Source organism: Heterostelium album (assembly GCF_000004825.1).
Source record: "Heterostelium album PN500 unplaced genomic scaffold PPL_scaffold11, whole genome shotgun sequence".
In the NCBI taxonomy this organism is placed as follows: domain Eukaryota; phylum Evosea; class Eumycetozoa; order Acytosteliales; family Acytosteliaceae; genus Heterostelium; species Heterostelium album.
In genome coordinates this window covers 730,354-743,473 of record NW_008805073.1, presented here as the reverse complement: position 1 = coordinate 743,473, position 13,120 = coordinate 730,354, and the positions used below count along the sequence as shown (strand labels likewise).

Sequence of the window (13,120 nt, the reverse complement as noted above, 5' to 3'; positions counted from 1 at the left end):
TTTATTTGTACTTTTAATATATACATTGATTAAATTTATTTATATTTTAATCGAATTTAATTCTATAGGTTCCAGCGTGAGTGAGATGTTCGATTTCCTCTTTCAGTGGTGCAAGAATAGTTGGAAGATGTTTGGCAACAGCAGGTCTTTGATTCCTTCTGTCCAACCAAGCCATTACATTCTTGTATTTCTCGTAATTTGGAAGAAATCCTTCACGAATATAGACTGCCCATGAATAGACTGCCATATCAACAATCGAATATTGATTGGCTGCAATCCATTGTTTATCTTCCAATTGTTTATCGAGAACAGGAATTTGATCTTCCATGGATTGGTTGTTCCAGTACCATAGAATTTATATGGTTTTCCTTGATTGAGATGAGTGTTATCGGTTGAATTTGATTGTTGTTGTTGGCTCATTTTTAATATTGTATTATTGTTTATTTGATTATATACAAATGTTTTGATAGTTTTATTTATTATTTGAGTATATTATTAGATTGATTATTAACTTTGATTTGATGATATTAAAAATTAAAAATAGAGGTTAATATGATCAAAGTGGTTTTTTTTATTTTATTTGATTTATGAAACTAGTAATTATGAAAACTAGTTTACAATTTAATTAAATTATGTTTCAATTTTACAACAAAAAAAAACCTTGAAGTTTTTTGAACTTTGATAATTACAAGAAGAGTGCCACCGATCTCTATCGTGTCTCGCTCTCTGAGATCTCCAGAAGACTATTGGACTACTGTCAAAGTACATACCTGATACTCTCAATTGACACCAAGTCAGAGCTTTTACAACCAGACGATTATGGTTCATTCTTAAAGACTCTTCCATTGACCGAAAACTACAGAATCAGTCAACTCAATGTTATTTCAAAACAATGTCAAGAAGATTTATTAGAACCGATATATGTACAACATTCTGTTTAAGAAAAGTAAAGAAAAGAACTAAACTTTTAAAACAAATATTTTTAGATTACAATGTGGATGTTTTATTTTTATTTTATTGTAGAAATTATTAATTTGTTACTGTTTTATTTATTATTGTTGATATTATTCTTAAAAATTAAAATTTAATAATATATATAAATATTTAATCTAATGGACAATTTCAACTATAAAAGTTAAAAAGGCTAGACCTATATGAGAATATTGAAGTTCTATGTTGAAAAAAAGAAAAAGTTAATTTAAAAATTGTTCTGATAATATTTTTTTGTTTTTTATCAACTTACTTCCTGAATTATTTGAAGCACCAGCGGCAGTCGAATTAAATCTTGGAAGGAATGTAGATCCGAAACTGGAGCAGAGTCTGTTGTTATTTGTTGTCCTATGAAATAAAAAAAAATAACAAAATCAGTTCGTATATCAATTAAAAATAAAACTTACAAAGTTAACCTTGATGTATATAAGTATAATTATAATAGTATCATAATATAATAAAGAATCATATAGGTGTATATTATAATAATATAATATAAAGAGTCTTATAGGTATCTTGACTAGTAGGATAATTAAGTAGATGAGAGAATTCTGGACTTTGGACTTTAAAAAGAAAAAAGATAAACTAAATTTTGTTGCTTGGTTTACCATTAGGAACACATATCCAAGTACACTCTTGTTGACCACCAAATATTATTAATAGAAATTTAAAAGTTAGAAAAAATGATATAAATACACGATAATTGTTTATATACACATAATACATAACTATATATAAATATATCTATAGAACTATATAACTAAAAGTATCTAATTAATTGTAAAATTTCCTGATCCTGTGGATATATTAAGTTAACTTGGCCACAAGTAGAGGAAGCAGTGTTATTAGGCTGAATGAAGTAGATCCAATTTTAATTTTCGTGGATTTTAAAGAATGAATAACTGTTGTACTATATGGATTAGATGGTGTTGGAGTGGTTGTAGTGTAGTTAGAGCTGGAGTAGTAGGCGCAGGAGTAGGAGTTGGTCCTGTGCTTGCAGCGCATGCCAAGTCTACATTGATATCGAAGACATATGATGGATCTTGAATAACAGTTCCATTGGGTAAAATTACAGAATAGTCGAGCCATACAGAGCATCCTAGTTTGAATTCTTTCCGTTGGCACCCTTACCGACTTGCATTGGCATCATCTCATAGATCACTTCTATCAGTCATTTTAATAATTTTTCAGATTAAAATTAAATAAATAAATATTTAGACTCAAAATCGACGGACAGAGGTTGTGAGCAATGACAGAGGTGGTAGGCAATGACAGAGATTGTGGGCAATGACAGAGATTGTGGGCAATGACAGAGATTGTGGGCAATGACAGACATTGGATGGACGGACAGAGGTTATAGACAATGACAGATATTGGATAGACGAACAGAGATGGTAGGCAACGACAGAGTTTGTAGGCAATTTCAGTGGTGGTAGGCAAATACAGGAATGTACCGACAGAGGTTGGGGGACGATCGAGGTGGTAGGAAAGAGAGATTAGAAGAGATAGATAAAAAGAGATAAAACAAAGAGTTAGTAAACAAAGATATAAATAAGTTTAAGTTTTAATTATTTATTATTACTTACAAATCAAAATTATTTTTATTTGAAAAATAATGAAAAAATGACTTTGTGAATGAAATTATAGGTTTAAATAGTTTTAAATTTGATTCGTTAACTTACAGTTTGAACTCAAAAATGTCGGCAACAGTTAAGCACCAATTAAAAGTATGAATTAATATTCAAATTTGAAATATAAATATTAAAATTAATTAAATAATTCTTTTATTATAATAACATATAAAAGTGTACACTTTTATTTTGAATATTTTCTAGTTTTTTTTTTATTTAATGTTTTAAACTAAGAATTAAATAAATTATCTTTTTATACTTTTAACAAATAAATTGATTATAAATAAAAAATCGAAAGTTTTTAGTAAAAATTACTTTGTTTTAATTTTAAATATCTACTTGTTTTATTCATTGAATACAATATTTAAATAATATACTTTTATGTTGAGATAAAAAAATATATTTCCAAAATAAAATCTAAATATATTTTTTTGTTTGTTTATTTAAAAGTGAATCACAATTTAATTGATTTGATTCACGATTTATTGGAATTGAATGAAAATGTCATGTGTGGGGGGTATGCTGATTGCAGGTTTGGGGTTTTAAATGATTTTTAACATTTGATTCATGTATCTGTTGGTTTCTGCTGTTATATGTGTAATTATATTCCGATCAAAGAATATTGTAAAGATTTCATATGGAGTTGATGTCTCCAGATTTTAGTGCAATTACCACTAATATTAGGTTCAGTGATTTTTTTCAGAGGAAAAATTTAAATCTGTCCAACCATGTTCTCTTTTTTCTCCACAACTTAAAATTTCATCAATTAAATTTGGTTTAGTTTGATTTTGGTTCCACGAATTGGATTTACAAATTTCTTTCAAATCTTCGACCTTCATTCTATTATACTATTCATAATTTTCCTCAAAATCTTGAGTTTTACTTTTAGAAACATGATAGGAAAAACTAATATACTATATTTTATTTACCTCGATCATCCAAAGTATTTTCCAGCAAATGTTGTTGAATTTCATTTTCATCATCAGTTTCCCCTTCTTGGGCATTATTGTCCTCATCCATCAATATTGATGATGTTTTAATTTTTTACAAAAATAAATAAAATTTAAAAGACTCAAAATTATTAATAAATAAATTTGTTTGTTGTGCTAGTTCTTTGAGTGTGTTTAAAAATTACTTAAAAGTAGAAATTAAACTTGACCACATTTTGACTTTCAAGTCAAATTAAACTCTAAAAGAATGGGAGTTTCACCAATCTTGTTTATATTCTGACCGTCCAAGTTATCCCAAATTCTTAAAAACCAATATATTTCTAGTTCCGAGCTCGATTTATAACATAAAATTTAATTTTTTTATCATAAAACTTATTTCAATTAATTCCCAAAAGTAAATATTATAGAATAATTTATTCCCTACTAAAAAATATTAAAATTAACAAATAAAGAACAGTCCCTATTTGCAATATTTACAATTTGTTCTGTCAATGAAAATCGCAAAAAAAAAAATGTTTTCTCGATTTTGTTAATATTCAACTAAATTGAACATATTGAAACCATTTTAAACCTTTTTTTTTTTAAAATCTCAACAACTCTCGGATTGCTTTTGGATCATTACTCAAGAATGAAACATTAAACTGTGAAGTAACTATGGTAGTATTGCTGATATTAACTTGTTGTACGATGATAAGATATGGTTAGAGAATAACTTTTATCCTGAAGATGAATGCCTTCTTGGAGAAAAAGGATTCAAAGGAATGAAAGCCTACTACCCAAATTCTCTTGTTCCTTTTTGTGAAGGAAGTGAACCTGCTGATCTCTCAGAAGAACAACTTAAGGCATTTGACAACAGGATAAAGCAAGTACGAATTATAGTAGAAAACTCAATTGGAAGAATGAGAAAATACAAAGCTACCTCCGTTTGTTTTCCCTTATTGTCATCTAAAATCGATAGCACAAACAAACATCATAAGGTTTGGATGATTGCAGCCTTGCTCACCAACAGATATACATCAAATTCGTTCTAAATAAATTTGTATATTTTGAATACTATAATATTTAAGTCTAATACTCTAATATTTTGCATTTTCACTAACAAATATACATGAATTCTCATAAAATAAATATATTAAATGTATGAATACTGGAATATTAATTCGAATACTCAAATATTTTACTTTTTTTTTGCAAAAAGTCAAATATTTTTTGTCATATAAATTGTGTGGTGGGTTGAAAACATATTTGAGTTTTTACTCGAGTATTAGTGGTTGAATACTTCAATAGAGAACGGCCCAACTAGCTTTAATTGACTTTTAACAATTCATATGAATTATCTGGTTTACTGTGGAATAAGGGACTATAAACGTAATTTGGAATCAGTACATCTTTATTATCTACAAATTTATCTGATCGTTCTTTAAGATTGGATAAAAGGTCTAGAGAGAGATCTACACCAATTTTAGTTTTAATGCCGGTTGGATTTTGAAGATCGATTTTCAGTTGAGATATTAAATACAGATGCTAGAGTTGGTTGTTTCTCGGCAGACAATAACGTAATAACATGATTGAATTTCTCCAATACTAGTATAATATCGTCTAATAGCATTAATTGTTCACCAGTTGACACTCTTTTCTTGAACTCTAATATTGAATCTTGTCTCTCTTTGATTGTGTGATTAGTTCATCCAGGGTATTTATCCCAGATCCATATTTCGATCTAAATGATTTAAGTGCTGCCAAAGTACTACCCCATCTAGTCACACATGCAGTCTTAAATTTGGTAGATTGATTTTCAGAAGCTGCGTCTGACTTAATATTCTTTGCCAGAGTGATCGCATTTGAACTCTTACGAAAGAAAGATAGAAGTCTTAAGACATCATCGTAATATTCATATTCCTCCATCACTATCATCCTCACCAACAACCTCACTATCATCTCTATCAACATTACAACTAAATAGATCATATATATTCTCAACATCAGGTACATGATCAGATGCCAACAACCGATATCAGAGTAGATTAACCCTGTTCGATGTAACCTCCAATAAAGATATTGAGAGTTTAAATTCAACAATAGTGCCAATGGATGTTGAGTATAACTTTGACCGTTCCTTTAGCTCGGTCATTCGTGTTGTTCGTCGATATAAAATTTCAAATGATGATTCTTTAAGAAAACACCAATTTAAATATACCATTGTTACCGGATTCATAATAGATTTTTAATACCAAATCATGAAATATGGTATCCTTCTTAATATATTTAAACAATATATAAACAAATAAACATATTTATATATCTGTATAACACGTTATTATTCAATTTATTTCATTTATTTCTAAAAAAAAACTAAAATTTTAAACGAACTCGCAGATACCGGTAGGCAATAATTGTAATAATTAGTAATAATATATAGGATAATAGATAGTATGTGATATAGTAGATAAATTATTAATAGTACTAGTAATAATAATAGAAAAATAATGAATGAATTGGTAGATACTAAAGATTTACTGATTCCAAATTACGTTTATAGTCCCTTATTCCACAGTAAACCAGATAATTAATATGAATTCACTTCACAATATGTAAAAGCTAATTCCTTCCTACAGGCTGAGATAGAACTCAATGAAGGTAATATGTTAAGTGATAATATCCCAGATGATGCCAAGAAGATACTTCAATCGCTAGATATAAAGGATACTACTGCATTCTATTCCTATACACATTCTACTTCTATATATTACAATAATCAAAATATTATAGATAGCTTAAAATGGTGGCACGATCAAAGAGATAGTAATCCTATTTAATAAATAAGTTTAAATATTATATGTCATACAAGTTGAACAACTGGATGAATATTTTTTTTTCGAACCATCTAATAAATTTAATATATCATTCGATTGATATTTGTGTTCTATTTAAGAAGATACAATAATTAAATTGATTGGTAAACATTTGATATCAAACTTTAACTTTCTATCTCTACCATACCCCCCTTGTCCACAATATACTTTAGACACTGTATATCTAGATAATGGTGTATATTTCATTGTGCTACAGCATCTATCCAAAATAGGAATAAAATTGGAAAATACATAAATCTAATATATTGTGATACAGTGTCTAAAGTATATTGTGGACAGGGGGGTATGGTAGAGATATGTAGCCTGTGGTGGTGTGATTTTTATGTTTTTAGTGTTTTTAACAAATATAGATTTTTCGATTTATTAATCTTATACTTAATTAGGTTTTAATAAGTAAAATTAATTTCAATGGATATGTCATATGTTGTCTCACTGTGATAATGTATTAAAGTTAAATAAAGAATAAAGAATGAATTATAATATTTATATATCTTTTGTACTTTACAACATTTAAGTTTAAAAATGAGTATATAATAAATTATATTATTTATCTTTATTTAAAGCTGAAATAAAGTAAAATTTGAATAACTTTTTTAGTATTGATAAGTAGAAATATCATTTGATGTACCTAGATGTTCTTTTGATACACACACTGAACCAGTTCCTGGAGTTATCAAAATACATTCATCATAATTTACACATTCTTCTTCAGATTTAACATCACACATATCGTCTGTTATTACACAATTTTATTAGTTTATTAATAAATAATTGGTCTTTATTCATTTTGTTTGAGCATTATAAATAAATAATACATACTTTGATTTGCCAATACAATGCTTGCAAAGAATAACAAAGAGGCTAACATAATTAGAGTTAAAGTTAAAACTTTCATTTTTAATAATTAATTAATATGAATGAATAAGGTTTTTATTGTCTAATACAAAGGAAGTAGGAATAAAGTTATTTATAGTATATTCCACCAACAAACACATAAATAAAAAATTATATTTTATAAATCAAAATTAATTAATTAATAAGATTGTTATTGAAAATGAATAATTAGTTGATGTGAATTTCTTTCATTTCCCTCATTCATTTTTTTCTTGACATTTTTTCTACTACTGTATTGTATGAGGTAGGGGTAGGGTAATTAGATAGTTTTTCTGAAAATTAAGGGTTAATATCTTTTTAGTTATAAATAATTACTTTAACATATCTTACAAATAGTTGGAGATATTATATTAAAATTTCAATTATCCAATCAAATTAATTTTAAACAAATATATATATTAAATGTTGTAAAAGGTAGTATTGATTTAAAAAAATTATTAGTATTATTTATTAATAATACCATTTTATTATATTTCCATCTTAATCTTTGAATACATTTACATTTTTAGTACTGTTAATTAATAGAATAAAAAATAAAAAATATTAAGTATATCATTTACTCAACATCTCTATCCCCTTTGAAAATAAAATTAATTCACATGTCATCCAATAAAAAATTTTTAAAATTAAATTTATAAATATTTATTTTCTTTATGTTTTGTTTTTTTTTTGATCAAACATCATAATCAATCATTAACTTCAATAATTGATAGATCTAACACTGATTTTATTATATTTAATTCAAAATAAATATGATTACTATCTTAATAAATGAAATATTAATATATCTTTAATTTAATACTATTAAATTTTGATCTAAAAGTTCAACTATTATTTGATTTCAAATGATTAATATCTATTGATTTATTACTTATTGTATCTTTATTATTGAAAATATCTTTCAAAAACAAAATTTGGTTTTTTGAAGCACCAGCAAAAAAAAAAATGAAATTGCCAATAAAAGTGGGGTGTTGTTTTCCATCCGATTGACCTGGAACGATGGTAGAGGAGATAGGGAGCTTGGACGACGCTAGGCTAGCCTGAAAGAGATAATTTGGAAGCGGATCTTGGCGAACATTAACAGGAGCGACCTCTGGGAATAGAGTAGTAGCTGATTGACTTTCATTATTATTATTGCTACTATCGAGATCACTCATTGTGGTTGTTTCATTTGGTTGATCAGTAGGATCTGTCATTTTCTTATTTAATTAATAATCAATAATAGTATAAAATAATCTTTTTAAATTTTATTTAATATCTTTTCTTATCTATTAATTTTAATAAATTTAATATCTTCCTCTATCTTGAATTGATTCGATAAATTAATTAAATTGAATCATCTCAATGAATTCTTTTACTTCGCGTTAAACTCAATGTATTGGTCATTGAGAAGCTTGACTGCTGAGTATTGAATAACTTAATTTAGAAAAAACAGATTTAATTTAATTATTATTTGGATTTTAAACTACATAAGTATTTATTTAGTTGATTTAATTAATTTAATTTATTATAATTGAATATTACTATTACTGTTGTTATATGTTGGCTGGTGTATATTATTGATATTATTTGATAGGCACTAGCATTGCCTTCCTGGCTACCCTATTGTCCTTAGACGGACAATAGGTGTTGAATATTAAATAAATTAATAAAATTGAAAATTATGCTTGTTGTTTCTTCATTGGCAATCATAGCCTGTTTTTTTTATTTTTGAAATTATATTATAATAAAATGAATTATTTAATTAATTTTAATATTTATATATATCAAATTTGAATATTAATTCATTCTTTTAATTGGCGTTTAACGGTTGCTCCCATTTTTGAGCTCAAACTGTAAGTCAACGAATCAAATTTAAAACTATTTAAACCTATAATTTCATTCACAATATCATTTTTCATTATTTTTCAAATACAAATAATTTTGTAAGGAATAATAAATAATTATAACTTTCTTATTTATATCTTTGTTTACTAACTGTATGTTTTATCTCTTTTTATCTATCTCTTCTTTTCCAAGTCCTCGTTACCATGCCGGTTGCCTCTCGTTGCTAAGCTGGTTTCCCCTCATCGTTATGCCGGTTGCCTCTCGTTGCTATGCCGGTTTCCTCTCGTTGCTATTCCGGCTTCCTCTCGTCGTTATGCAGGTTGCCTCTGTTATTCCAGTTGCCTAATAAATTATTATCACTCTGCCATCACACTACTGGATCTCCAAATAAAAATTTCAGTTTTTGTTTTGAGAATCGATTCTTTTGATTCTAAATATTTATTTATATCTGAAAATAAAACAAAGTTATTTATTTTATCATATCGATTGGTTATTTTTTTCTTTTTTATATTTATTTAATTTATTTGTTTAAAAGAGAAAAAAGATACTTTTCATAGCAAAAAGCTGAACCAAGGAAGAGTGGGGTTCTCCGACACCCTTTTAGGAATGGATTGCTTTTGAATTGGGAGCATTACTCAAGAATGAAACATTGAATACAATTGGAACATCGTTTAACTTATTTTATAAGTAACTCTGCAGAATCAAAACTTTCTTAAAAATCTATATCATTTTGTATCACTATAATATTATTATTATATATAGAATGATAATTCTATATTATTATATATTGATATTATCACAATCATCAAACGATGACTATTTCGAGGCTAAAATTAAAATGATAAATGAATGAAAAGGTAACTAAAAATTCCAAGTTTATTTTTATTTTTTGTTTTGATTTTATTTAATATTTGATGTATTTATGATTTTAATTAATTTTTTGCACCCCAACCATATGTTGTAAAACCATCTTTGGGACAGTTGTCAGGATTGTAAATTCCGAAATGACAGTGTAGGAATGAATATCCACAATATAATGATGCTTGGAAATTTGATACAATATTTCCACCTAAAATGACACCATCACTGTCAATTCCTTCATATCTTGGATCGTTGAGAATTGGAGAGACATTGAATTTTCCAAACTTGTCTTGAGTTTCTTTGATGTTGATAGAACAAGAGTATTGTTTGCCTGGAAGAACTGAGAAGCAATATCTTCCATCTTTGTCTGAATATAAATAGGAGATTGGGCAGGTTGGATTGTCTTGAGAGAACAGATAGATTTTAATATTTGAGATTCCTGGTTCATTACAATCTTGAATTCCATTTCCATTGATGTCATTCCAGACTCTTCCACAATCAAATACTTCAAGAGATGGTGGGAATATCGATGTGATCGATCCAAGACCATTCGACTTGCTGAATGTACCACGCGAAGCAGTTGCATTGTAAATAGAGTAGGCACGAATATATTTACCAGTGGTGGTATCAAACCATCTGACTGCACCCTCGAACCAGAAACTATTGTCCATTCCGGTTGCGACCACTTGGTTTGGACCACCTCTTGCCAAACCATAGGCAACATTGTAATCGTGTCCACCAGCGCCTTGATTCACTTGGAAATAAATACCACCACCAATACCCATAGATTTTCCAGCGTTGGATTTGGCATTGGGAAGTGTACCAGTCTTTCCTCCACAAACTGCATTTGACTCCAGTTGGAAAGTTCCAGATGGAGTTTGACAAGCAACTACCATGTCTGGAGTGGAAATCCAATTTCCATTGGCGATATCATTGGATCTATCTTTGAATCCCATGATTAATCGACCGGCATCGTCAAAGTAGAGTGATGCAATTTGAGGTTGGGCCATGGTGTAGTCACCTCCCCATTTGTGCCATTGTGATTGTGGACAATGGTCATATCTCTTACAACCTCTGTTGTAATTCAATGGGAATTCCAATACTGTTGCCCATGAGTTTGCTCATTGAATCTCACAACATATCCAGTCAATGATGAACCAGCTTCACCAGTGCAAACACCGGCAACATAGAGTTGACCTTGGTAAATTTCCAATGCGAATGCTCTCCAGTCGGATGCATAAGTACATCCAGGATTTGGAACGCTTTTCTTTAGAACATTCGAGGTGGTAGGCGTTTCAGTGATTGGAATTTGAACAACTTCGTTTGAATACAAGTTGGTAACATAAAGATATCTATTGGTACTCTTAAGATCACCGAGTGATACTTTACAAGTGGAACGTCCTGCTTCTTGTCCTTCTTTCAGCTCATCGCTGAAATAGTGTGTTGTGGTTCCTGGGTTAATTCCAAACTTGGTGAGGTCAATAAAAGTTGAAACTTGGAATCCTTTGGTAATCTTGTAGATGGCAGCCATTCCAGATGGTCCAAAATCACTACTTCCTTTGTAGAAAGCAGATACATAAGTATCTTCGGTTTCAGGTCGATAGGTAATTCCAAAACATGAACCAACTTGATTGTGGTATGCCATCTTCTGTGCATATTTCATTCCGTCTCCTTTGAAGGCGAATCCAGTTGCATTGGCTGAGAATCTGACAACTGCTGGATCATTCTTATAGGCGCCAGCTCTACTTCCTTTGACGAAACATGTTGTGGCAAAAGCAGATGGATTATTGGAATTTTGATTACCTTGATTTAAGATTTGTTGAGAAACACCGACTTGAATATTATCACTTCCATTAATAAAGTTAAAAGGATCTGGTCCTGTTGAGATAATATTCTGACCAACGAATTCAATACGATACTTAATTTTAGATACCAATCCTGAACAACTCCATCTTCCATCGGATCCAGTTGTGGTATTCCATACAAGATATCCATAGATTGGTGAATAAATATTGACTTTGATTCCAACAGCTGGCTTATCAGTGGCATCGAAATAACCATCGAAATCGAGATCGATATATATCATTCCAGAGCAAGTGGAAGTACCGATTGGCGTCAATCCATAGTTTCCAAGATTGCTGATTGTCGGTGAATTGACATGATCATTGGCAGTAGAAAAAGTAGAAGCGGAAACAACGAAAGGACCGATGGTACCTGGATTATAGACTCCGTTGATTCCACTGATGATCTTAAGTGTATAGAATCCTTCACGAATGTTTTCAAAAACAAAACGACCATTTGCATCAGTTGTGGAGTAGGGTACTGGATTTCCGTTGGCATCGGTCACAGGATTACCATTTCGATCTAAAAGTGCAAGGGTAAGACCTACATACCAGTTTTCATTGGCCTCTTTCAGTCCACTACCAGAGTAATCGACAAACATGTTTCCAACAACAGCGGTTCCTTTGTGTGCAGGTGGCGGGGTTGAAATTGGACCGAGATCAACATTGATCTTCAAACAAAGTGTACTCACAGCGGCTGCCACTCCTTTTCGGTACAACATAGGAACTTGAAAAGCAGTGAGATTCTCAATGACAGTTGTTCCTCTGTATCCTTCGTTGGGATTGGAGTCTCTGACGCACACCTTTCCTTGTGGACAAGTCAATGAGATATCATAAGATCCAAAGAGATAGTCGGCAGGATTGGTGAGATTGAATCGATAGAGAGTTCTCTCCATTAAACCATCCCAGAAGAAAGCACCATTTGATTGAGTGTACATACTTTGTAATCTATTTCCTTGGTAGTCAACAGCGTTATCCAATGGCACGGCATAGACACCACCCACTCCATACTCTCCATTGTTCACACTATTTACGTTGGTGTCATTGAAACACATTCCTCTCAGAACAAGAACCCTTCCTTGATATTGCTGGCATCTTACAACAGACAAGAAGAGCATCACCAAAAATATTAACTTCATCTATAGTATAAAGTATCAGTAACCAAAAGTAATAAGACAAATCTTTTATTTACTTACTTTTTTATCTTGATAGTTATATTTTTGTATTACTGTTAATTGTTTTGAAATAAATAA

At 29.6% G+C, this 13,120-nt stretch overlaps 9 protein-coding genes across 9 annotated transcripts; 2 read left to right on the top strand and 7 right to left on the bottom strand.

Annotated features, from left to right (window-relative positions):
- Window positions 1–46: 46 nt before the first annotated feature.
- On the bottom strand, window positions 47–328 carry PPL_09679 (uncharacterized protein; the record flags this gene model as incomplete). Its single annotated transcript, XM_020580472.1, has 1 exon — window positions 47–328. One exon carries the CDS (start codon window positions 326–328, stop codon window positions 47–49), a length of 282 nt encoding a protein of 93 aa, XP_020429059.1.
- A 259-nt stretch (window positions 329–587) lies between these two features.
- PPL_09678 (uncharacterized protein) lies at window positions 588–941 on the top strand (the record flags this gene model as incomplete). The annotated part of the gene is made up of 2 exons (XM_020580471.1): window positions 588–596; window positions 693–941. 2 exons carry the CDS (start codon window positions 588–590, stop codon window positions 939–941), a joined length of 258 nt encoding a protein of 85 aa, XP_020429058.1.
- A 168-nt stretch (window positions 942–1,109) lies between these two features.
- On the bottom strand, window positions 1,110–3,641 carry PPL_09677 (uncharacterized protein; the record flags this gene model as incomplete). Its single annotated transcript, XM_020580470.1, has 4 exons — window positions 1,110–1,171; window positions 1,244–1,338; window positions 1,894–2,089; window positions 3,551–3,641. 4 exons carry the CDS (start codon window positions 3,639–3,641, stop codon window positions 1,110–1,112), a joined length of 444 nt encoding a protein of 147 aa, XP_020429057.1.
- Window positions 3,642–3,984: 343 nt separating this feature from the next.
- On the bottom strand, window positions 3,985–5,476 carry PPL_09676 (uncharacterized protein; the record flags this gene model as incomplete). Its single annotated transcript, XM_020580469.1, has 4 exons — window positions 3,985–3,994; window positions 4,348–4,505; window positions 5,091–5,236; window positions 5,320–5,476. 4 exons carry the CDS (start codon window positions 5,474–5,476, stop codon window positions 3,985–3,987), a joined length of 471 nt encoding a protein of 156 aa, XP_020429056.1.
- A 581-nt stretch (window positions 5,477–6,057) lies between these two features.
- PPL_09675 (uncharacterized protein) lies at window positions 6,058–6,387 on the top strand (the record flags this gene model as incomplete). The annotated part of the gene is made up of 2 exons (XM_020580468.1): window positions 6,058–6,124; window positions 6,170–6,387. The coding sequence occupies 2 exons, from the start codon at window positions 6,058–6,060 to the stop codon at window positions 6,385–6,387; spliced, it is 285 nt and encodes a 94-aa protein (XP_020429055.1).
- Window positions 6,388–7,037: 650 nt separating this feature from the next.
- PPL_09674 (uncharacterized protein) lies at window positions 7,038–7,339 on the bottom strand (the record flags this gene model as incomplete). The annotated part of the gene is made up of 2 exons (XM_020580467.1): window positions 7,038–7,177; window positions 7,264–7,339. The coding sequence occupies 2 exons, from the start codon at window positions 7,337–7,339 to the stop codon at window positions 7,038–7,040; spliced, it is 216 nt and encodes a 71-aa protein (XP_020429054.1).
- Window positions 7,340–8,133: 794 nt separating this feature from the next.
- PPL_09673 (uncharacterized protein) lies at window positions 8,134–8,534 on the bottom strand (the record flags this gene model as incomplete). The annotated part of the gene is made up of 2 exons (XM_020580466.1): window positions 8,134–8,139; window positions 8,421–8,534. 2 exons carry the CDS (start codon window positions 8,532–8,534, stop codon window positions 8,134–8,136), a joined length of 120 nt encoding a protein of 39 aa, XP_020429053.1.
- Window positions 8,535–10,097: 1,563 nt separating this feature from the next.
- On the bottom strand, window positions 10,098–11,036 carry PPL_09672 (colossin C; the record flags this gene model as incomplete). The annotated part of the gene is made up of 1 exon (XM_020580465.1): window positions 10,098–11,036. One exon carries the CDS (start codon window positions 11,034–11,036, stop codon window positions 10,098–10,100), a length of 939 nt encoding a protein of 312 aa, XP_020429052.1.
- A 74-nt stretch (window positions 11,037–11,110) lies between these two features.
- On the bottom strand, window positions 11,111–12,922 carry PPL_09671 (carboxypeptidase-like regulatory domain-containing protein; the record flags this gene model as incomplete). Its single annotated transcript, XM_020580464.1, has 1 exon — window positions 11,111–12,922. The coding sequence occupies one exon, from the start codon at window positions 12,920–12,922 to the stop codon at window positions 11,111–11,113; it is 1,812 nt and encodes a 603-aa protein (XP_020429051.1).
- Window positions 12,923–13,120: the final 198 nt, after the last annotated feature.